General features: G+C 40.4%; 1 protein-coding gene across 2 annotated transcripts; it reads left to right on the forward strand.

Moving 5' to 3' along the window:
- Window positions 1-8,508: 8,508 nt before the first annotated feature.
- LOC118821848 (circadian-associated transcriptional repressor-like) lies at window positions 8,509-22,268 on the forward strand. Of its 2 annotated transcripts, XM_036590600.1 has the most exons (7): window positions 8,509-8,744; window positions 10,976-11,115; window positions 12,271-12,647; window positions 13,950-14,025; window positions 15,538-15,616; window positions 16,324-16,498; window positions 17,038-22,268. In XM_036590600.1, exons 3-7 carry the CDS (start codon window positions 12,273-12,275, stop codon window positions 17,554-17,556), a joined length of 1,224 nt encoding a protein of 407 aa, XP_036446493.1. In that variant the 5' UTR covers window positions 8,509-8,744; window positions 10,976-11,115; window positions 12,271-12,272; the 3' UTR covers window positions 17,557-22,268. The 2 variants fall into 2 exon arrangements, with proteins under 2 accessions (XP_036446493.1, XP_036446483.1); XM_036590590.1 differs by lacking the exon at window positions 10,976-11,115 and having other exon boundaries at window positions 8,526-8,744.
- The last annotated feature ends 70 nt before the right edge of the window (window positions 22,269-22,338 follow it).

Here is a 22,338-nt window from a genome sequence, read left to right on the forward strand (position 1 = left end):
GCTGTTGAGGTCTTTGGGGTGTGGGGTCTTTGGCACTGGCACCACGCAGGATGTTTTCCACAGCTGTGGGACTTTCCCTAACCTCAAGCTGAGGTTAAAGATGTACCCGACCACGTCACACAGCTCGTTCGCACAGGTCTTGAGAAGCCTTGAGCTGATGGCATCTGGACCTGCAGCCTTCCTGATCTTCATCCTCCTGAGCTCACTTCTCACCTGGGATGTTGTGAATGTGAGGCTGGAGTAAGGGAGAACAGTGCTGGGATGTATGTCAGCAGGAGAGCCGTCTGATGGTGGCTGTGTGTTGAGATGAAGGGGGGTGGGTGCAGGAGAGGGGGGAGGGCCAAATGCTGGTAGTGCCAGACAGGGAGAATTCAGCAGTGATGTGCCTGTGGTGGGGGGAGCAGGTGAGTGATCAAACCTATTAAAGAATAGATTGAGTTCATTCACCCACTTGTGGTCCCCCACAGCCCGGGAGTCGGGCTTCTTGTGTCCAGAAATAGTTTTGAGGCTATTCCAGACTCTACTGACATTATTCTGCTGCAGCTGGGCCTCCATCTTTCTCCTGTAGCTGGCTTTCCCCTCCCGGATCTTCCTTCTCAGCTCCCTCTGCACAGATCTCATCTCCTCCTTGTCACCTGATTTAAAAGCCCTCTTCTTCTCCTTCAGGAGGGCCTTTATATCAGGATTAATCCAGATTAATCCTGATATAATTAATCCAGGATTAATCCAGCAGTAAATGCAACAATATGCTAGTTTCTATTCATTCTGATGTTATATATGTATGTACACATACACATATAAGCTATTTATCTAAGCTCTAGGTGTTTATTTGTAGTAATGTATAGGCCCTAAATATGACTGCTTTCACACCATTTTGACAAATAAAATGGTCACAAAACCTCCAAAAGATTTAGGAAGATGAAAAAGTTGAAGAAGGACAATCAGACTTTGATAGGGCTGTAATGATAGACTGATAGACTAAAAGAATCGTAGCCATAGGTTGGGGATCTGCCCTCATCTTGAAAAGCAGGCAGGAAACTGAATCTGAATGCATTTGATTGCTGTATTTTCATGAATTTCAGAGCTGCAACAAGAACCTGATTTAGTTCTCAACTACCTGTCTGGGGATACTATGGAAGGCCGTAGAGTCACATATTTTATTTACTATATTTCCCTGTAATAATGTGTTAATTGTTTTTGTTTTCTTGAGATCTCAAGTTATTTGCAGTTTTGTCTATATAAGAGGACAAATTCTGTTCTCCCAAAACAATGCACAAATTAATTCTTCACAAATTTAGTGCGCACATGCACATTAAAGGAATAGCAAAAAAACCTAATTTACATGATTTTCCACTTACCCCAAATGCAGCCGATCAGCTGAGACATGTTTTGTGTCAAAGTTTCGCTTCTTTAGTTTTGAACAGGAGGTACGAGGCTAATGTTGCTTGCACATTGGAAGTAAATAGTCTCCCAAACCATTTCTACAAATACATAGCCAAAACCTTTCTCAACCCGCTCACACCGCATCCAGTTCTTAATTCAGGTTGTTATTTTAGGTCATAGACATTCATTATTTAAGCTTCCCTAGCTACAGATTACTTATGAGTCTAATGATACAGCTAGCCAGAGATGTGTAAGGTAATGTTACAAGTAAAAAAACTTTGGCTGCATACCAAGTTGACCTGGCTTTAGCACAAACATATTCCATTCAATACTAGATTCACCTCTGAGAGAATCCAGCCTATGCTCACAGAGCAGCACTGCTGAAGGGACACAGTGAAAATGAGTTAATTAACCAGTTCTAACCACATTTTAAAACAGTTTTTACTCTGAAAAAAGCAGAAAGTCATTTTTAATAAGGTTCTATAAATAAAATATTGTTAATTTCATTCATTGTATCATTTTTACTGCTGAACTATATGATATTGGTTATTGATATGGATATTGGTTAAAATCTTCAGTCACGTGATCCACATGGTGCACAATGTCTAATAAAATTAAAGTACTGTACAATATTGATATAGAAATGTATTAAAGTGCTTTTAACTGTGATTTCCTGATGTACAAAATAATGTACAATGTTTGCTGCCTCTTTAAGCAAAATGAACAAGACTAGTGTTGAGGTTCTGACCAGCGTTCACTCACTTGTTTGGCAGATTTTCACTGTAAAGCATTACACAGGTAGGCCATGCTTTATGCTTCCCCTTGACCACACCCCTGGGTGCTTTCGATTACAACACTGGGTATGAGCTAACGATAAAATGTTAACTTAGGTTACCTAACTAGCTATGAAAGAGTAAATATGGTTAGGAGCTAATTAACCACTACAGCTATCTTAAATGGCATTGCTATCACATTAAGCTGCATTGAAGCCTCAAGCAAACAGTGGGGTATATTCATATGTGGTAGCAGCTCTAGCACATGGAAGAATGAAGTTACTCAAGGAGTCCATTTATGTATGTAAATAACAACATTAAGTGTTTTAACATTTTTCTACTCTTTTGGAGTAAAGGCAGTGCGTAAATTGAGTTATAAATTCAAAAATTTGTCATTTCATGAGCTTATATACTATCACAGCTATATTAGCAGTGTTTACTGTGTAAATCCTTACTTAGTAAGTAACCTGACTACCACACACATGTTCAGTCCTGCAAGCACCTGCATGGGACTTTCAATGTTAGCGCTGACAATGTACTTCCCTTTCTCACACATAGTTTAATATTAATATAGCCAGCTGTACTTACACACGACCATATGAAGCATTTGAAGCTTGTGACAGACCTTAAAGAGGCATATTCTTAACTTTTTAGATTTACAGTTTTACAGTGAATCCTGTTCAGTTTAGATCTAGTTGAACATAAGCTTTTACTTTATAGCTTTACACTTTTAGACCATTAAATATGCAATTTGAAACATTTTATATGTATATTTTTTCATGTAGATGAAATTTGTGACTACAGACATACATACATTTGTGGGATCCAGCTGGTGTCAATATGTTCTTTTTCCACAATACTCAGAAAAGCGCCCCCTTGTGGAAAATATGCTAGACACGGCTTTGGAATCATGTGTGGACACGCTACAACACAAATATGGCATATCCATTTTATTTACTATCCAAAACCAATGAATACTATACTACACATCCTTCTTAGTTTCTATATGTGATGTTGATGATGATTTAATTGCCTTGCTGATTTTAAAGATATGGTTTAAGACGCCATCTGATCTCATAACCATTGTTAAACAATGCATCAGGTGTCACACGATGTATTTACAATCATTTCATGTAGTATCTTTCTGTGAAGCATTAAACACTTCGGATGTCTGGTTCCTGTTATCACTGTTGTGAACAATCCTAAGCAAGTAAGTTGCTCTAGAACAGACTATGTCACATTAATTCGCTCTGAATGACTTTCTTTACATCTCAACCATTTAATTATGCAAAAAATTAACAAAAAACAGTGGAATTCCCCTTCAACTCACCACAACCTTCATTCAACTATACAAACTGTGCTGTTGAAATCCTCTGAAACTGCAGTTAGTGATGAGATAACTCTGCACATTAACATGAATAATTTCACAGCTAGTACACCACAGCTGATGTTGGTCACTCTGAGCTAACTGAATTTTCAAAAAGTGACGAGATCAAAACTGGACATGTCAAAACTCCATGATCCCCAGCATAAATACCACCTTTACTCATACACAAATAAATTTGAGCAATATCAGTGTGAAACAGAGAGGAGAAAAACTAATCATTGGGCAATGATGTTGATAAATGACAAAAATGAGTTTGGTGTGCTAGTCCTGTGCAATTTCAAATAAATAGTGGGACGCTAGGAAGTTTTTTTAAAAAATTCCTTTTAATGTTCCTTTTAAAAAAAAGGAATGTCAGATGTGTCCAGAATGGTGAACAGAGCTGTAGATGATTTCAAAATGACACAATGGCACAACATCAAGAATGGATTCCTAATAAAGTAACATCTAGAACGCCTCATATTTGAAAAGTGGTGATTAAAACTTGAGGTACATAACTTAAAAAAACAGATAATTACAGTATATTATTTACAGTTGAAACGCAAAATCTTTTAAATATTGAATAAAACATCTAAAAAATATCTTTTGGTGCCTAGCTTATAAGATGACAATCAGCATTGTATAAGTTGTTATTGTATGAAGAATAACAGAAATTCTTAATAGAACAGACTCCAAACTTCTGAACAGTAGCACATTACAGTCAATTGTAGTCTTATTGTTTGTCAGTAGGGGGCGCCATGCTAAAACTTAAATGAGTCGGATGTGAGGTTGGCAACATGGTCTGCTGTAGTGTATAATAAACTATGTTTCCACTTCAGTGTTTTCTAACTGTGATACATTTTGCATGGTTTAAAATTAGAATGTTTTAGTAACAGTGTGCTATGATCTTAGTGGTGTTGGGCTATTATAGACCTAAATTAATGCTACAGAAAATTTGATCTGACAGATATCATGATGTGAGAATCAGAGCTCCCCATTGTAAAGAGTGGCATGGTGTACATTCAAATTACCGTTGACTCATTCGTACTAGCACTCAGGAAAGGCATAAATGGTGTATATAAGGCCAGCAGTAACATCATAAAATAACTACACCAAATCAGTATCATTGATCAGGTTAATTACACAGGCCTCATACCATTTAATATACAACGTACTAATGTACCATTGTGCATTCACAACAGTATCACAAACAGCATAACAAACACACTGAAGAACCATTTCACCATGCAAAGAAGCATTTAAGTATGCAAATGGTTTTGTGGGTGTCTATGGTTCTATATAGAACCATTATCTTTACTAAAGAACCTACTTTTTTAAAGAGTGTACTGGATACATTTAGGACAGTGTGTTCAGTATTCAGCCATCACTACTTGTTCAAAATATTTTGCCCAACCCTGAGCATAATAGCTATTAACAGAGATTGGTTACTGTCATTACTGCTAAATAAACATTACTGTAAAAGATGACTGTGAAAGCAGGACTACCTTCAACATAATAGCTAAATTAGACCAGGTCACATTTGTTATTGTCAGTACTGATAACTATGAATGTGAAAAAAGGCCTATCAGGGAAGAAGCTTTAACTCTCCCTAACCAACTGAAGAGGTTACAGCTGAAACCTCTCATTGTTTCTAATTTCCTCAGCTTCTCCAACTTGGTTTTCGTTTAAATGAGTGTGTTTCTCCTCATGAATCCTCACAAACTGTTATCACTTCCTTCGAAACTGTTCATTTCTCTCAAACTATAATCAGTTCCACTCATAAATTCCTCTCAGATGGTCATCAAATTCTCCCAGAAACTCCTCTCAGACATCAGCTTCTCTCTAACGGCCATCAGTTCCTCTCCAATAGTCGTTAAATTCTGAAAAAACTGCAGAATCAGCTGCTCAGCTGTGTGTGTGTTTTTCCTCCTTCGCGACGTGACGCTCCGTTTAAACGTGAAGCCGTTTGAACAGACGGTTACACAACGCTCTTGACCTGAAGTGGCCTCGCATTGGCCCACTCCGCGGAGGAGCTGCCGCGTTCCCCGCCTGCGATTGGTCGACTCGGCCGCTGGGCAGGGCTTGTCCACACGTTCCATTCACAAAAATCTCCGAGGCTGTTGCTCGAGCACATGCACGCGGCGCCTTTAAAGGCGCAGGCCCCGCCCCCTCTTCAGGGAAACGGCTCCCTATTGGTCAGCCTGTGTGGCTCGGGAAAAAATGTGTGTGGGTGCGTGCATGCGCGTGTGTGTGAGTGTGAGTGCGTGCGCGCTGTGTACGCCACCTTAATTCAGCGTTTTATTTTTTATCGCGACATGTTCCGTCTGATACGAGTCCATTTAGTCTGCAACGACAGACTTATTGGGTTTTGATCAAATGATCAAATAATGTCTGTGTGTGTGTGTGAGAGAGACAGAGGGAGAGAGAGAGAGTCCGTTGGTAGCTGTAGTCATGTGAGTGCTGTTGGTGCTAGTGTGCACTGATCAGCCATAACACTAAAACCACCTCCTTGTATCTACACTCTTAGTCCATTTTAACAGTTCCACTTCCCGTAGAGGTGCACTTTGTAGTTACACAATAACAGTCTGTAGTCCATCTGTTTCTCTGCATACTTTGTTAGGCCCCTTTTACCTTGTTCAGGACCCCCACAGGTCCACCTCAGAGCAGGCGTTATTTGGGTGGTGGATCATTCTCAGCACTGCGGTAACACTGACGTGGTGGTGGCATGTTAGTGTGTGTTGCGCTGGTATGAGTGGATCAGACACAGCAGTGCTGCTGGACTGAGAATGACTGACAAACAAAATAATACCTGCTCTGTGGTGGTCCTGTTGGGGTTCTGACCATTGAAGAACAGGGTAAAAGGGGGCTAACAAAGTATGCAGAGAAACAGATGGACTACAGTCTGTAACTGTAGAACTACAAAGTGCACCTATATAGTAAGTGGAGCTGATAAAATGGACAATGAGGGTAGAAACAAGGAGGTGGTTTTAATGTTGTATATTTAATGTTGTATACTGTATATTTGTTGCCTTTGTCTTCTAGCTGTTACTGTTCTAGTGTTAGTGTTGGTGATCCTACAGTACTGTGCCAAAGTCAGAGACCCCCTTTATTTAGTTAATTTCCACTCAAAACTGCCATTAAGCAGAAGTTATTTATTTTTCAGAGGATATTTTGATATTTTTGAGGAGATTAGATATAAGACAATTCACTTGGAAAGTCAAACAAAAATAAGTGAAAAAGAACAGGCGTTTCCAAAACTGGGACTCCTAACAACCATGCAAGACCTGGTAGACAACCAAAACTCCATCAGATTAACAGCACTTAAAGCTTTTATCCTTGAGAGAAAATCAAGCTCCACTTTTGCTTCAGATCTGAAAAATCTGTTTCTGTCCATCCTTCCACTGGGAGAAGACAACTCAAGTAGCCATTACTGAGAAAATGAAATACAGAAGAAAAAAAATAAAAAGAAGAACATTTGCACATCAAACAAGGAAGCTGTGAAAAGAATGGAAGCTGTAATAAAGGCAAATGTTGAGACACTAAATACTGAAACTTTTAATATCATATTTGTATGTTTTATTTGATAGTTTTTTTTATTTTTATATATTTCTTTCTTTCAAACTATGTTTTCTGCTTTTTTCCTTATGCAAAAATGAATATCTTGTATTTTAAAGCCATTTGACTAGAACTTAAAGTGGTATCTGACTTTTGCACAATACTCTGGGTGTGTGTGTGTGTCTACCTGTCTGATGACTGAAAGTGAGATGTGCGTCTGATTAAAGGGTATTGCTGTCTCTCGCTATGGGCCCTGGAGCGCTTTCTGCCTTCTACATAATGAATGTTTTGAAATGCGATCTGCCTCCACCTGTCCAAGAGAAATCAGCAGCAAATACCTCCACATAAGGACCCACATATACTCTTACCTCAGAGATTAGTGTCATTCAACACTTTAGAAAGTCTCTTTAGATGTATATTTAGACACTGTTTCCTAAACAGAAACATTGTAAAGTGCATAGCGTTTTCAGTCAGATGTATATGAGACCATATGAGACAGGGTCTTTTAGTAAACATAGGAGTATGAAGGTACTGTGATGAACTGAATTTTGTCTGGTTAAACTGACTCTAGAGACGGCCTTTATTTACAATTGATAATTCACTTCAAAATAGTTTAAGTTATTAGTTTGTAAGTCTTTAAAATGACGAGATACAATCATCAGCTAACAAAATAAAAGAAGCAAACAAAATAGGTGAACAAAATGGGAAAGGAAAGCAGAATAGGTTAACAACAAATTGGACTAACGAGCTAGGAAAAGCTCATTAAGTTGATGAAGGGAGAAGGAATATCAAAACAGGCTAACAAGACACAAAAAAGACACCATAGGGGAGGAAAGCTAACACCAGGCTAAAGTAGGAATGCCAACAAAATATTAAAACGGAAAAGGAAACATAGGCTGTCAGGGTGGAGGAGGCTAACGCAGCAGGCTAGCGCTACAGTGAGGAATGAAAAGATCTCGGAATGTCTGTCGGCTGATTCACGAGCTGCTTCCGTCAACGGCGTCACAACATTCAGCAGAGTGGTGGCCGTTATTAACGTTTCCTACGTTCTGTAACGGTCGTGTGAGGAGAACAGACTGGTCTGATCTAGACGACGCTTCGTGGTAAAGTTTGTTCTGCGACCACGTGTCGATGAGAACGAGAGGTTCTGCCTTTATTATTGTATTGCATAATGACCGTGTTCCTATCAGGAGAGAGAGAGAGAGAGTGAGTGGGGGTAGGGTGTGTGAGTGCGCGTTTAGCGGCCACGCTCGTGCGTCTGGCTCACTGGAACGTAGAGCTCCTTCTAAAACACACACGTCAAACACGTGGGGGCGGGGCCAGAAGCGCGGAGAGCGCGGGCCAATCGGGAACGAGGCGATCAATTACTGGTCAGCAGACACGCCAATAGGTGTTGACTGTGTGGCGGAGGCGGCCAATCAGCGGGTGCGCGTGGACGGGACTAAATTCGGCACGTGTGTCCAGGCACATGTTGACGTCGAGAGAGAGAGAGAGAGAGTGAGGGAGAGAGAGATACTGACAGAGAGAGAAAGAGAGAGAGGTGGAGAAAAAAACAGCGAAGGAAACGCGAGTAAACCTGCGGTGGTCTGGCGGAGCCCATGCACCTACCGAGCAGCCGGGATAAGAGTCGAGGCCGGTGGCGGAGTCGTTGGGTTTGAACCGCTTTCAAGGTGAGGATATTTGTATGTTTATAAAATTGAAATTTGAATTGTTACACGTGCACGCGGACGACCGTTGGTCAGGTCCGGGAGCTCGCAGTCACTCTGGTAACTCGGTTGTCATGACATCGTAGAGAAAGAAGCAGAGGTTCGATACTGAACGCTGTTTTTGTGCCTGTGGTTTTATTAGCTGTTAAGAAACGGGACGTGAGCTCTGGATTTGTCTCAGATTTCGGCTTCGCGGACGCCGTGTTTTGTATTTTTTGCCAGTTCTGCTTAGCTTAGAGCTACTTTTCAAGCCAAGGGAGTCTCTCAGAGAAGTTCCGGTCAGCAGTCTGGAGTTCCTCACACCTGAATCACAGACCCAACACCTGTGAGGCACGACTTCTCCACAGGCGTAGCCACGTTTGTATTCCTGTCTTTGTGGCGGTATTTCCATGTCCTTCTTTATCTAAAAGCTGCTAACCCAACTCTAATCTCGAAGAGCCCCTCCATTTTTCCCATGAGGTCCACTCATAACGTTTGTGGGGGCATTATGTACCCAACACAGTCCTGATTCATTTTTACGAGATCATTTCTAACCTCTCTTTATCTCTTAGAATTAAACAAGCTATTTTCACTGAGCCTTCAAGACTACTCTATGTTAATAAGCTCTGTTCTGATTGGCTGCTGTTTATCGCACTTTGTTCTAGAACTGAAACGGCTGAAACACTCTTTATAACTTCAGCGTGAATGGGCGGAGCTAAACTGCTGTAGGCTGATATGTAAACACGTTGGTTTTTCCCAAAGATACTAAAATTAAAAATGGGCATTTTTTCCTGTTTAATTTCCATATATGGACTGTGTGGACTGGGACTGAAAGGTGTGTTTTGAAATTGTAATGTTTACATATTAAATTATAAGGGTGGGTTATATGGCTAAAATATCATAACACAATATATATAGACATTTTTACTATAGGCAAAACATATCACAATATTTTGACAGACACAATGGACTAGATGTGCCACATTTAAAAGGTATTTATTCAGCGTTTTACATACTTTACTGCACTAATCTAGTCAAACCATTTTTTTCATTGAAACGTACTGTTGCCCAGGCTTCTTTGTGTATGAACATTATCCACAATGTGCTCAGAAAACTATGTATCACAATAACAAAATATATTATTTCCATGATAAAATATTGATATATTGCTTTCCATGAAATGTGCCATTTAACCTCAGCAACCAAAATACCATCTTTAAAATGAATTTATAATTCATCATTTCTTTTATTAATTTTTAAATAATTCTTTTTGTAAAAAGGCACATCCCTACAATATCGAAATATACATGTTTTCCATCATCCTGCGCCATAAAGAGCTACACACCTGGCACATGATTGCTCAGTAGACACGGACATTTTATCAATCTCCGCCCTCGTACTGGCATACACAGGTATGCACACATAAATACACACTCCATACTCATGGGACGCATACAGATGTGGGGGGCAGATGTAAGAATGTGGGGGTGAAGGGGGCTGCAGTGCAGCTGAGTTGGTACAACTATCAGTTAGGAACTGTGCTTGTGTACAGAGAGTAGTACTGTGTAGTAGTGCTGTGTGCTTGCTTGACCCTTTCTGTCATAGTCACGTTTAATTTGTAGGCTGGGAAGTATATGAGAGAGAGAGGGACAGGATGAGAAGAGAGAAAGATGAAGAAAAGGCAGAAGAGGAGCCATAGGAGGAGAGAGAGGCTGAGGCTGTTTTGCACGCTGGATTTCAGTGAGGATGGAGCGCTAGAGGAGTGTGTAGAGGAATGGTGTGAATCAGGGTAGGGGGATGGGAATAGACACTGAGCGAGACTGTGTGTGTGTGTGTGTGTGTGTGTGTGTGTGTGTGCCAGAGGGAGAAGAGAAACACGAAGAGAGAAAAAACGAGACCCTCGCTGCATTGCTATGCTCTTAATACTAACCATGCTGAACGACCCCTCCCCCCCATTTTCCTGCGTTAGACAGCTCACAATCACACGCTTTAGAAACACACGCACACTCTCCCAGTTTCACGATGTGAACTCAAGGGGCTTAGACATGCTCTGGTACTCTCTGTGTACAACCCAACATTGACTGCATGCAACCCGTCTGCTAATTCCTGTTTTTTTAGGATTTATAGGATTTGTTTCTTTTTCTTCTTTGATGAGTGGGACTTTGTCTATATTTCTATATTTTCATTTTGCCTATTTGTGCTCCTTTTTCTTCAAGGACCTTCAAGAATTCGGTGTTGTCCATGTGTCTACCCCACTCCTTACCCACCCTCCATCTCTCCCTCCTTCTCCCTCCCTCCTCCTGACCGTATGCCCCGGCCTCCTTGCACGCACTTGCTTTCGTGGGACATTCTCAGTGTACAGTTTTGTTTTTTTTTTTTTATTAAAAGTGCAGTTTTTGCTTAAACCACAGGAGCCTGTGTATTATCTGTATATTGCCTGTGTGTCTGTGTATGAAAGTCTGAATTTGTCTTGATTTATAAAGAGCTGCCAGTTTATTAGAAATGCCAATTTGTGCCTACACTAATTGGTCATTTTTCCAGGTGTATCAACCATACAGGTGCAATTTTTAGCTATACAGTTTCAGAATGTAGCCCATCTGTTGCTATAAACAGTTTGTCTCCTGTAATTAAACTGCAAGCTTAGTCTATAGTGTTGCTCTTATTTTCATCAGACTAAAAGATCTGGCATATGATTTCCAGTTAGGGCTGGGCGATACAGCAAATACATACATATTCACATGCAACAATAATCACAATAGGTTGTAACAGAGAAAAAAATACTATAAAAATACTATCTAAAAGTATTAATATAATGATTTTCATTTAGCACATTTTCGCATACTGTGCTAGAGTAAATCTAGTAATATTTAACCAGGCCTAACTGATCTAGTAATAGTTAACCAGGCCTAATTATGCTCTCTTTAAAACGTGCAGTTGATGAGGGTTTTTTAAGTCAATATCTTTGAAAAACAAATTTTCCTTACTTTTTTGGAATAAAAGAGTTTGATGAAGGTTGCAAACATTGTTTCAAAACATACTGTTCGCAGCCCGTTCCTGAATTCATTGGTTTCGTGATGTCTCTCATTAAGCCTACAGCAGTTCAGCCCAGCTCATTCATACTGGAGTTATAAGGAGTGTTCCAGTATGATGGAGGGCAGCCAATCAGAACAGAGCTCAATTATCAGTCTTAAAGGCACAGTGACAAAAGCAGCCTGTTAAACTCTAAGAAATAAAGAGAGGTTGGAAAATGTTTATGTAAAAATGAATTAGGACTGTTTTTTTGGGTCTTAAACCCACATACAGGTAGACTTCAGGTAACGAAAATAAGTATATAAGTAAAAATGTAAGATGTGGGCCTTTTAAATACTGAAATTGTCCTCAGTATGCTCAAAAAAGCAGTCGTATTGTCCAGCTCTGTTCCCTGTGTACTTGTATCACTTTGATCACTTGTATAAATGGCCAAAAAGCTAATTTGAATCTCGATTCTTTCTTCCTCACTTTCCCTGCCCAGTCATGCAGTCTGCAGGAAGCACTTCCTCCCAGCCACCGCTGGACACACCCAGCTCGGGTGACAGCTTCCTGTTCAGTGATGATGACTCTGAGGTCTTCCTGTTGGAGGAGAGTGAGGGCCGCTCCAGCCAGAGCGTGTGCAGTCTGGACGGCGGCCTGGATAGTCCCGGCTCCCAGTGGGCCCGAGACGGCTTCGGAGAGAGCTCAGAGGTCAGCAGGGATCACAGCAGATCAGCTTCTGGATCCAACTCGTCCTCCTCCCTCTCCCTCTCCTCTTCCTCCTCCTCGGGGCTAGGCTGGAGCAGCGCGGAGGGCAAGGGAGGAAAGGAGAAGGAAAAATCCGGAGGGACACAAGGAGACGCATTCTTTGCTCAGAAAGTGAGAGTTATTTCCATTGTTCACACTCCTAAGCCCCCTCCTTGAAACATCTCTTCATATGTTTCATTTCATTGGTCATAGTTCATTGAAACAAGTGGAGGGATGCTGTTGAAAGTCAGTATTTTAATCTTTGATAAACTTGAACAGTCAATATCATGTGTTTGTGTGTGTGCGTGTGTGTGTGTGAGGAAATATTTTATCATGATATGATTTTAATGAAAGGTTGCAGTTGTGTGTACAGACAGTTTTGCGAGTCAAACAGTTAACCATCTTTTAAAATTTTTACTCATCAGCATCGGCAGATACAGGACTGTGCAGAAGTCAGACACCGCCTGTCATTTATTTAATTTCCAGTCTAAAAGTACAACATATTTAGCCAATAAGTACAAGATATTTATTTTTATCAACAGGAAAAAACAGTATAGCAAAGCATAGTAAAAAATATAAAACATATTTCACAGAAATCCCAACTACATATACAACTAAATATAATATACAGATTTTCAGTATTTAGTGTGTCCACATTTTACCTTTTATTGCAGCTTCCATTCTTATCAGACTTACTTTAAGTTTTTCGAAGAAATCTGAAGAGAGATTTTTTTTCACACTTTCAAAGTTCAGTCTTAGAAGTTGGTTGCATTTTCTGCTTCCCACAGTCCAAGTAATCCCAAACACATTCAGTGATGTTGAGGTCTGCACTGGGGTGGTCAGTCCATTGTTCTGAGAACACCGGCAGCTTCTTTGTTTGATTTGCAAATGTTCTCAGTAACAGCTTCTTGACAGCTACACATCTTTTCAGACTCATAGTGTTAAGTTGTTTTCTCTCAGTGGAAGGATGGACAAAAACACCCATGGATTTTTTTAGATCTGAAGTAAGAGTAGAGCCTGATTTTCTCCTCTCTCTCAAAGATGAAAGCTTTAAGTGTGTTTATCTGATGGGGACAGTTTTGGTGGTCTAGCAGGTCTTGCATGGTTGTTAGGAGTCCCATTTTCTCTGTATCTTTTAATCATTTTTTAACTTCAGTTTTGAAAACCACTTATTTTCTTTTGACTTTGCAGGGTGGTCTCTGACTTTTGCACAGTACTGTGTATGTACATGAGAAATGCCATCGGCCCACAGTCCGTGTATCAGTTTGTCCCTGTGTAATTATGCACAAATAAATATGTAATGTACCTCAGAACTAAGCAATAGTGAGCACTCTAGATATGTAAGAGTTAAGTTTCCGAGGGAGACGTGAGGAGCTTGAAGTTTCAGTTGGTAATTTACTTTTTTTCTCCTTTTTGCTCTTCTCTTCCTGCCAGTGTTTGGAGCTTCAGGGATTCGTCAGGCCCCTGTTGGAGCTTTTGAATGGACTGAAGAAAGGACGATTTGACAAAGGTGAGAGCAGAGCAAGCAGCTCACGTGTATTATGTTTTAAGCACATTTCTGACTGATTTTGTGTTCTTGCTGAAAAGTGTCTTTGTATTTCGTGTATTTAAGCTTTAGCCTTCTCTGTTTATGTTCAGATGAGGGCATGTGTGCGCAGCGTTCTTTTGTTTTCATGTGCATTGAACAGTGTGTGCTTTTATAGTGTATTTTAGGGCTGTAATTATCTGTGCAGCTGTGTGTGTGTGTGTGTGTGTGTGTGTGTGTGTGGGCAGACAGGATTTCCTCTGTTTAGATCTCTCTGATGTAAAAAAAAATGGTTTGAGTCTTTGTTATTTATCTGAGGGCTCACTACGTCCTTCAGTGTTACTTTTTGTCTTCAGTGTTGAGGCACCTTCACTCAAGAACACAGGATACTGCAGCATGAACTTTAACAACACGTGGTTGCTTTCATTCACCCAGCAGTGATTACACGATACTCAAAGCTTTAGAGTTTTCTTTCTAAGTATGTTAATTCACATTACATACATGTACAAAGTATGTCCTGGGAATAATTTTTCTGTGTTCAATAAATGGTCAGTGTTTTGTGCTAAAGTTCTCCTCTTTCGATGTAAACTGAGCAGTCTTAATCTTGGGTAAAGCTTATATAAGCAGTGTCCTCACCAATTATAAGGCTAATGGGTGTTGCCCCACCCACACAGTTAACAAAACTGTGTCCTCCACCTCCTCAGTGTCTCTGTGTTTGGGTCAGAAAACTTACAGAGAAAGTTAACCTAGCAAGCAGAACTGAATTTTAGACCATGCCCAGACAGTTCTCACATAGGTCTGATCATATACACATATTCTCACATAGTAGTATTATGTAGGCTTTTTAATGTTTTACACTGTGATCCCTGGTGATTTAAATGGTAGGTTGTGCTCCCTGTTAACCCCTTAAACTCCTTTCATTATTTTCTTCTTGATCTTAAGGCTTATTGACCAGTAACTAGGGAAATTTGATAAATGTCTTTGTATCAGTGTGGACATCGGCAGATATATACATAAAAAATATTCGATGTCTGCATCAGCCTGTAATTCTCATATTAGTGCATCCACGGTAACTACTACAAATTTGTTAGTAACTGCAATGAAACTACTCTGTAAGTTATGTTATGAGAGTGAGGAAAAGTCTGGACCTCCTTAGAGTTTAGAGTTAATTATTGACGCAGTTCTGGTTTAGACCATCTTGTCATTCTTTCTCAAGTGGAATGTACTTTGGAAGTACATCTGTAAATGTGCTTTGTGGTCTAAAATTGCTCAACCAGCACTACCCATCATTCACATCCTGCTGCTAAATGAAATTATAACTTGACTGCATGTGTGGAAGGGTTTGTCTTGCTTTATCTGACCAGATGCAACTGAACAGATTAGATAAGACTGCAGCTGATTGACTTCATGCACACACGCAAAATTCAAGTGCAGAATCACTCAGCACAATGCTGCATTTGAGGCTGACTTACCATTGTTGATCTGTTTGATTGGCAGGTCTGAGCAGTTTCCAGCAGAGTGTTGCCATGGACCGAATCCAGAGGATTGTGGGAGTGCTGCAGAAGCCTCACATTGGGTAAGAGGAATGAAGGCAGTGTGAAAATGTGAATTGTGCAATTGTTTCATTATAATCTGAGAGTTGGATTATGTAAGAATTTAAGTATGTCTAAATGCTTGCTTGCTGTTGCTTGATTGCTGCACTACACTGCTGGTCAAAAGTTTGGAATCAAATGTTGCTGTTATTTTATTCGATAACAAACAGCTTGAATTACTAAGCTAGACACTAAAGGATGTTTTATAATATACTGCAATTTATTGATAAGTTGTCTACCCTGAAATTCTGGGTGTTCCTTTTTTTATAAATTCATTCTCAGTGTTATACAGCATTTTAAGTCATTTCAAGCTTAAACTAGGCCCATAAATAACCCACAGATTTCTTTTAAGTTGTAGCAGCATTGCACTAGTACAAAACTCTAGTACAAAGGTCCTGGGGTCTGTTGGACTGGTGAGGAAAATAACTAATTAACTAAGGGATCAGCCAAAAAAAACAGTTGATGGTTGATAGCTGTGTTCAAAGTTTGTCCACCTAAAGTTTGTTTAATTGGTAAAAACGGCTCTTCACTTCATTAACATGCCATACATGAAATAATAATAATAATGTGCGTGAAATAGCAAGCGTCGTGGAACATTTTAGGCTGGTCATGCTGTTTCTGGTGTAAAATCACCAAACATTTGCTTTATTTCCTACTCACCTCTCACTCTATCTGTTCTTTTTCTCTGCAGGGAGAAGTATTTGCCCACCCTGTTGCAGATAGAGATGATGCTAAAACTCTGGTTCCCTCAAGTGACCCTTCGCCCTGCAGGGACAACCGTCTCCACAGACCTTTCAGGACAGGGCACGTCTAGTACTAACACACCCCCACACAAGCACAAAGACCAACTGCACATTCCAGTTAAGGTGAGAATACGCAAACGCACACACACATATAGAATGTTGTGAGTGTATGTACCACACAGTCAGAAAAAAAGTACAGGGACAAACAATGTAAATGTACCCTCAAAGGTATAATAATGGTATTTAAGTCCGACTGTGCACCATAAATGACTTTTAAAGGTACACTACATTCATTTTTTTCCAGGGAAAGGTGCATATGTGTGCCTGTTTGAAGCTTTTTTAAGTACAAAAATAAAAGCTGGAGCCAGGCCATGGTGTATGGTGTCAATGTAACTTAATTATATTTGCAACAGAAGATGGTACAGTTATATTCTCTAACTAAAGGTACTAGAGACACAACCTTGAGTGGAACCACCTCAGTGTCAGTGATGTTACAAATTAGGCACTGATTGCTGATGTGCTCTTTCTCTTTTTCTTTTACTCTTTCTTCCTTATTCTCTTTCTTTTTCTCTCTGTTCCTCTCTTTGTCTGACTCTCTCTCTCACGCTCTCTCTCTCTCTCTCTCTCTCTCTCTCTCTCTGTCTTACTCTCTCACTCTGCAGAAGCGAAGGCTGAGTTGGTCCGACACAGACTCCTCTTCCACTCCTCCTCCTGTTGCATGTAAGCAGGTCAAAGTTCATGAAAAGTTGAGTCAGCAGACGAAAGAGGAAGGAGGTGAGGGCTCATCTGGATGTAGACCACAAATAGACCAATCAGAGAAGAGAGAAGGGAAAACGTCAGGACACAAAGCCATCCACTGGTCCGAGCCTAGCCTGACGTGGGTGCATGTTGCACCCATCTTCTCTCCCCCTAAGTCCTGCCCCTCTCACGAAGGTGGAGACGGGGCCAAACAGAGTGGGCGTGGCTATGTTCTGCTCACAATCCCTCCTCCCACCAGCAGGGGCAGTCCGGCGACCCAGGACAGCTCCATCTCCTCCACGACACCCTTCTCTGAACCTGTCGGGTGCCAAAGCCAGCCAGTCGACACAGAGACAACGAATCCGGCGAGTGGGTGGGAGCAGTCCCCTCCAATCACAACACAGCCTTCAAGTCGGGCAGAGCTCCGCCCATTAGAAACTTGAACGCACTAAAAACAAGCACAACCAAAAGAGAAACTTGTCAGAGCAATTGTGTGGAGAACTTCGAGGTATTTCCTTTAAAGTGATCGCTTAAACAGTGTTTTTTTTATTTTTGATGAATATCTGGGCAGCTTTGGATTGGCTTGTCTGAGAATACATGCTTTTAAGATTCTTTTAAAAAAAAGGATTGAAAACCAGTGAAAACCAGGCCCATGAATTACAGCTGCAATGTGACATGCTGATCTAGAATCAGTTACCCAGTCCTGTGAATGAAATGGAAAGAAGTAGTGGGGTGTGTGTGCGCATGCTTGCAAATGTGTTTGTGTGTGTGTGTGTGTGTGTGTGTGTGTGTGTGTGTGTGTGTGTAATTGGTAGGAAGTTGAAGACATAGATTTGGCTGGAGCCCCAAATTTGTAAGGTCAATTAGAACCAGCATGCAATAATGTACTGAAAGGTCAGCATTAGGTCAGTATTTCACATTAGTGTTCATTTTGGCAATTTCAGAGTAAAGAAATATGCGTACGCGCACACACACACACACACACACACACACAGTGTAAAAAGTGTTGCTTTAAATTTATTTGATTCAAATACATGAATAAAATGCTTTTCATTAACACTATTCTTGCCAAAAGTAAATGAAATGAACAACAGCAATTGTCTTGATTTCATTTCATTCAGGTGGAACCAACATAAACAATTGATTTCAATTAAACTTAGAGCAACACTTTTATTAGTAAAGAGCCGCAGCTGCCCAGAACTGTGTTGTCCTGCCATGTTGTATCGCAGATGCTGGTTAAGTATTTGGAAGGTGCAGCCGTCTAAATGCTGGACCTATCATCGGGAGACTGCAAGTTCAGTCCCTGGCGATGCCACAGCCATCCTTGGCCAGGAGTGGCCTCACTCTCCTTGGGTGGGTAAGATGGCCCTCCTTCTCCCCCCTTCAATAGCCAATATGGATGCGTGTTTGCTGACGTAACAGAATTGGTAGTTAGTGTTCTCCTCCAAGTGTGTTGAGCTGTTCATTAGTAGTGCATTAGCATCAGTTTGGTTTAACCCAGAGGTAGCATGTGCTAGCCTTCACTCTCCCAGCTTGGTAGCATTGTGTGATGGGGAGGCCTCGCTAATGGGTGGGAATAGGACATGACTAAATTGGGGAGAAGATGGGAAATTGCAGCAGGATATCACAGTTCAGGGACAAAGGCTGTTTGTACCACTGAATATAAAAATGTAGCACCGATTATGAACTGACACTTTTATTATGACTGATGTAACAATTGATGAAGTGTGGGGGTCCGTTGCAATGACCACTAAGTGAAAGATCACAACATTTTACTGGACTGATGCCTGTTTACTAATTCGGCATCTGGATAAAGAACTCCAGTTGCAATGTTTCAGAGGTGAACAGTCTTTATTTTTCGTCCAAGTTACAACAGACCGTTGCAGGACAAGATGTTTCGAATCAGGAATTCCAGGCTAGAATGAATAGGCTGTTTTGCACATATTGCAGATCAGCATGCCTACAAACATTTAACTTATTAAAACAATCACAGTTGCATTATTTGATTCATTTCAGCGCACATAAGAAGCATAATTAGATGAACTGAAATAGGAAAAAAACATCTTGTAAATCATCTTTTATGCGGCTTCCTAAAATAGTTTGTCCACTTATGATAGAGTACTCCGTCATGTGATGTTGCAGACTAATGAAATCACTCCCTCCTGGAAGTCCCCTGTGTTCAGTCTTTGGAAATCATAGGGAAAAATGGGAGAAAGGGAGTAAAATTTAAAGCACTTTATCTGAATTGGAACGGAAACATGTAGCATCAGGCGAGGTCAGGCGAGGGGCAGTGCTGAAGGCTTGTGTGTAATTGTAAGTCAAGTTACAATGTGTAGTGGTTTAACTAGGTTAAGCTGCAAAGCACTGCATTGAGTCAATCGTCCATTGTAGATCATTTAACCCCTTAAACTCTAGATTTATTATTGTTATTAAGGCTTATTATCTTACAGCTTATTATTCAGTAATTACTACGAAGTAACTTGCATTAAACTAATTTATCAATTAACTATTTGTGACAGGTATGTAGTTACATTATTATTGCAATTTCAGCCATAAGAATCATTGACTGAGTCAAGGTTGATCAATTAATATGTAATTTAGCTCTCAAAGCATACTGCTTAGGGCTTAATGACATATTGTGTCCTCCAACGGTGATCTTGCGCTAAGCCGTGATCATTGCACTTGGCCCAAAGGGTTTGTAACAGGGCATTATGCAGCCTATCTCTGCATCTGATACAATCAAAACCCTTTCAACCAAAATGAGACTTGCTGTGCTCACAGTGGTAGGATTTACAAAGTGAGCGATATTTCCACCTCTGGTGTGAGAAACTCTCCTGCCAGTATTGTACTAACGATGTCAATATGGCTGAAAGAAAGGACACTCGAGCACTGAATGAAGAAAGTGGCGTAGTCGACCATAAAGAAAAAATACTATGGAAAAAAGAAGATGCACAAAGTGGTGCAATATGCAGAAAGGGAGGAGAGAATGTACAGTGTCTGAATGAAAGCAAAGAGCCATGGGGTCTGGGGCAAGGGTCATCGGTCAGGGTTTCAAGAGTTACATCAGCGGTCACTCTTGGAATAAACATCAAACCTTATATGCCCCGCCCCTAGATTCCAGTCTTTATTTATTCATTTGTTGATTTATGCATTTATTTATGTTCGTTTGGTTATTTATTCATATGGCAGCTGGCAGAATAGGCGCTTATTCTACAGCTTGCTTTGTAGAGGTTTAAGTTGTGTTTTTTTTTGGTGAGATTAATATCAACATTAATGGAAAAATGAAGGAAATCGCTGATTGGAAAAACCTGTGCCTTTTCACCAAATAGGATGTGCAAAAGTATTTACGCTACATTTTGATTGTGGATTTTTAGAGGAAAAGGGGTACAGATTATAAAGTACTCAAACACACGAATCTCTGCAAATCCTCAAACGCATACACTGACAATGTGCTTTATTAGAATCTCCTACCTTACTGGCCACTGTATGAGCTCCACCCTATCTTATAGCTCCACTATATAGGTGTACAGTTACAAACTGTAGCCCATCTGTTGTGAAGTACAGTTTCCATGGTAGTGGCACAGCAATGAATGCCATGCTGGTACAAGTATATCAGGTACCCCGGTGTTGCTGAAGGTTTTACACACATCGGCAGGTTGCGAGTCAGTTAGCTGAAGATTAATTGATGTATAAATAATTGCGGTTAACATGTTTTTTGTTCATTACAGCTATTAACGTACAAGCCTAAAGTGGCTAAATTGGCTGATTATCTCCCAGCTAACAATACAGCTCAAGCTCAAATAGACTCACTGCTGCCCTCTACAGGTGTTATTGCACCTGTTAGAAGTTAGAACTTTAGTTCTATAAACCAGGAGTCTGTGATCTTAAGAATTACTGAGTCAGGCATCCAACTCTTTCAACACATTTGCAATCACTTGGGGAAGGGGTCTGAGGCACAACTGACCTTACAGAACGTTCTTCCGGACGTTGCATGCAATTACACATTTTCACCAGAGAGGTCCCTAAAAAATCCCTAAAAGTTCTGTAGTGTAGCTTTATTTGCATGCCTTTGCCTTGACCCAGCTGTGAAAAATAATTCCGATCATCTCAAATGAGATCAGGCGATTATGTAATAATTTTGAAAGGCTTAGGTGGGAAATACCCTGCAGCACTGTGGTCAGAAGCTGACCACTGATGAAAGACTTGTGCATGAACATATGGACTCCAGTTTGCTGTACACCACCAGGGTGGTCCTAGAGAGTAGGGGTTTCTAATAAAGTGACCGGAGAGTGTAAAAGCATTTATGTTTTTGTGATCCACACCAACAAGCAGCCATAGCAACAGAAGCAGTGATAGCGGTTCAGACCTGTCACCGAGCATCTTGCACTCTCAGAATCCACCAAACATGACAGTCGATTTCCAACGAACACATCCAGGATATGGAGTGATGCCCCCTTCACTCCTTTTTGGAGCGCTGAGACTGATGGTGAACACATTTCATCATCTGTCACAGTCAATTCCCACATTAATCATCTAGCAGTGTCTAAAAACTTGAAAACATTGTATCACATTTGGTTGATATGATATAAAAAGGGACGAAAAATCAAACTGCATCAAACTTCATGTGCTGCTGAAGTGTTTCTAAAAGAGATTTTTAACGGTTATTGATATAATTCACTCTGCTCTGTGTGCAGTTTCACAATTCTAAACTCAAACAACGTTTACTGCCCTGGCAATGCATTCATTTTCTATTTGAAGTGTGCGTTCATTCTTTCTTTTTTTTTTTGTTTGTTTGTTTTTTTTGGTTATTTTTCAACATAACGTTTTTGTACAAATTGATTGCACTTACTTTGGTTCTATTTTTTCATGTTTTTAGCTGTACAGATCAATACAGCTGGTCATGAATGATGAAGCGAATGACCTTGTTTCTTGAGCCTTTTTTTTGTACGACAGTAGAGCCCCTTTCTCCTTTGCTGAAGCCCTTTCCTCCTTTCTTCTTCCTCTCGCTCTTCCTCTGTCCTGCTCACTTTGTTGATTCCCTCTTCTACTTCTCTCCTGTGTTTCTTCCCCTCGCTCTGTAGCTTTATTGTTCTTTCTACTTTTTCAATAAGGAAAAAATGGAAATCTTTTAATAAACAAAACATTTTGGAAATAATCTCTGTGTGGAACAGTGTGCTTCGAGTGTGTTTGTTTTTGTAAAGCTAAATGGTCCTGAAAACAAACAT

Source organism: Colossoma macropomum, unplaced genomic scaffold (assembly GCF_904425465.1).
Source record: "Colossoma macropomum unplaced genomic scaffold, Colossoma_macropomum, whole genome shotgun sequence".
Taxonomy (NCBI): Eukaryota; Metazoa; Chordata; class Actinopteri; order Characiformes; family Serrasalmidae; genus Colossoma; species Colossoma macropomum.

What these genes read in the sequence shown, in the direction of transcription:
- LOC118821848 (XM_036590600.1), top strand. Translation starts at nt 12,273, where the DNA reads ATGCAGTCTGCAGGAAGCACTTCCTCCCAGCCACCGCTGGACACACCC. An exon ending in ACGCATTCTTTGCTCAGAAA is followed by an intron (nt 12,648 to 13,949) that starts GTGAGAGTTATT and finishes TCTTCCTGCCAG; the next exon opens with TGTTTGGAGCTTCAGGGATT. An exon ending in CTGCAGAAGCCTCACATTGG is followed by an intron (nt 15,617 to 16,323) that starts GTAAGAGGAATG and finishes TTTTCTCTGCAG; the next exon opens with GGAGAAGTATTTGCCCACCC.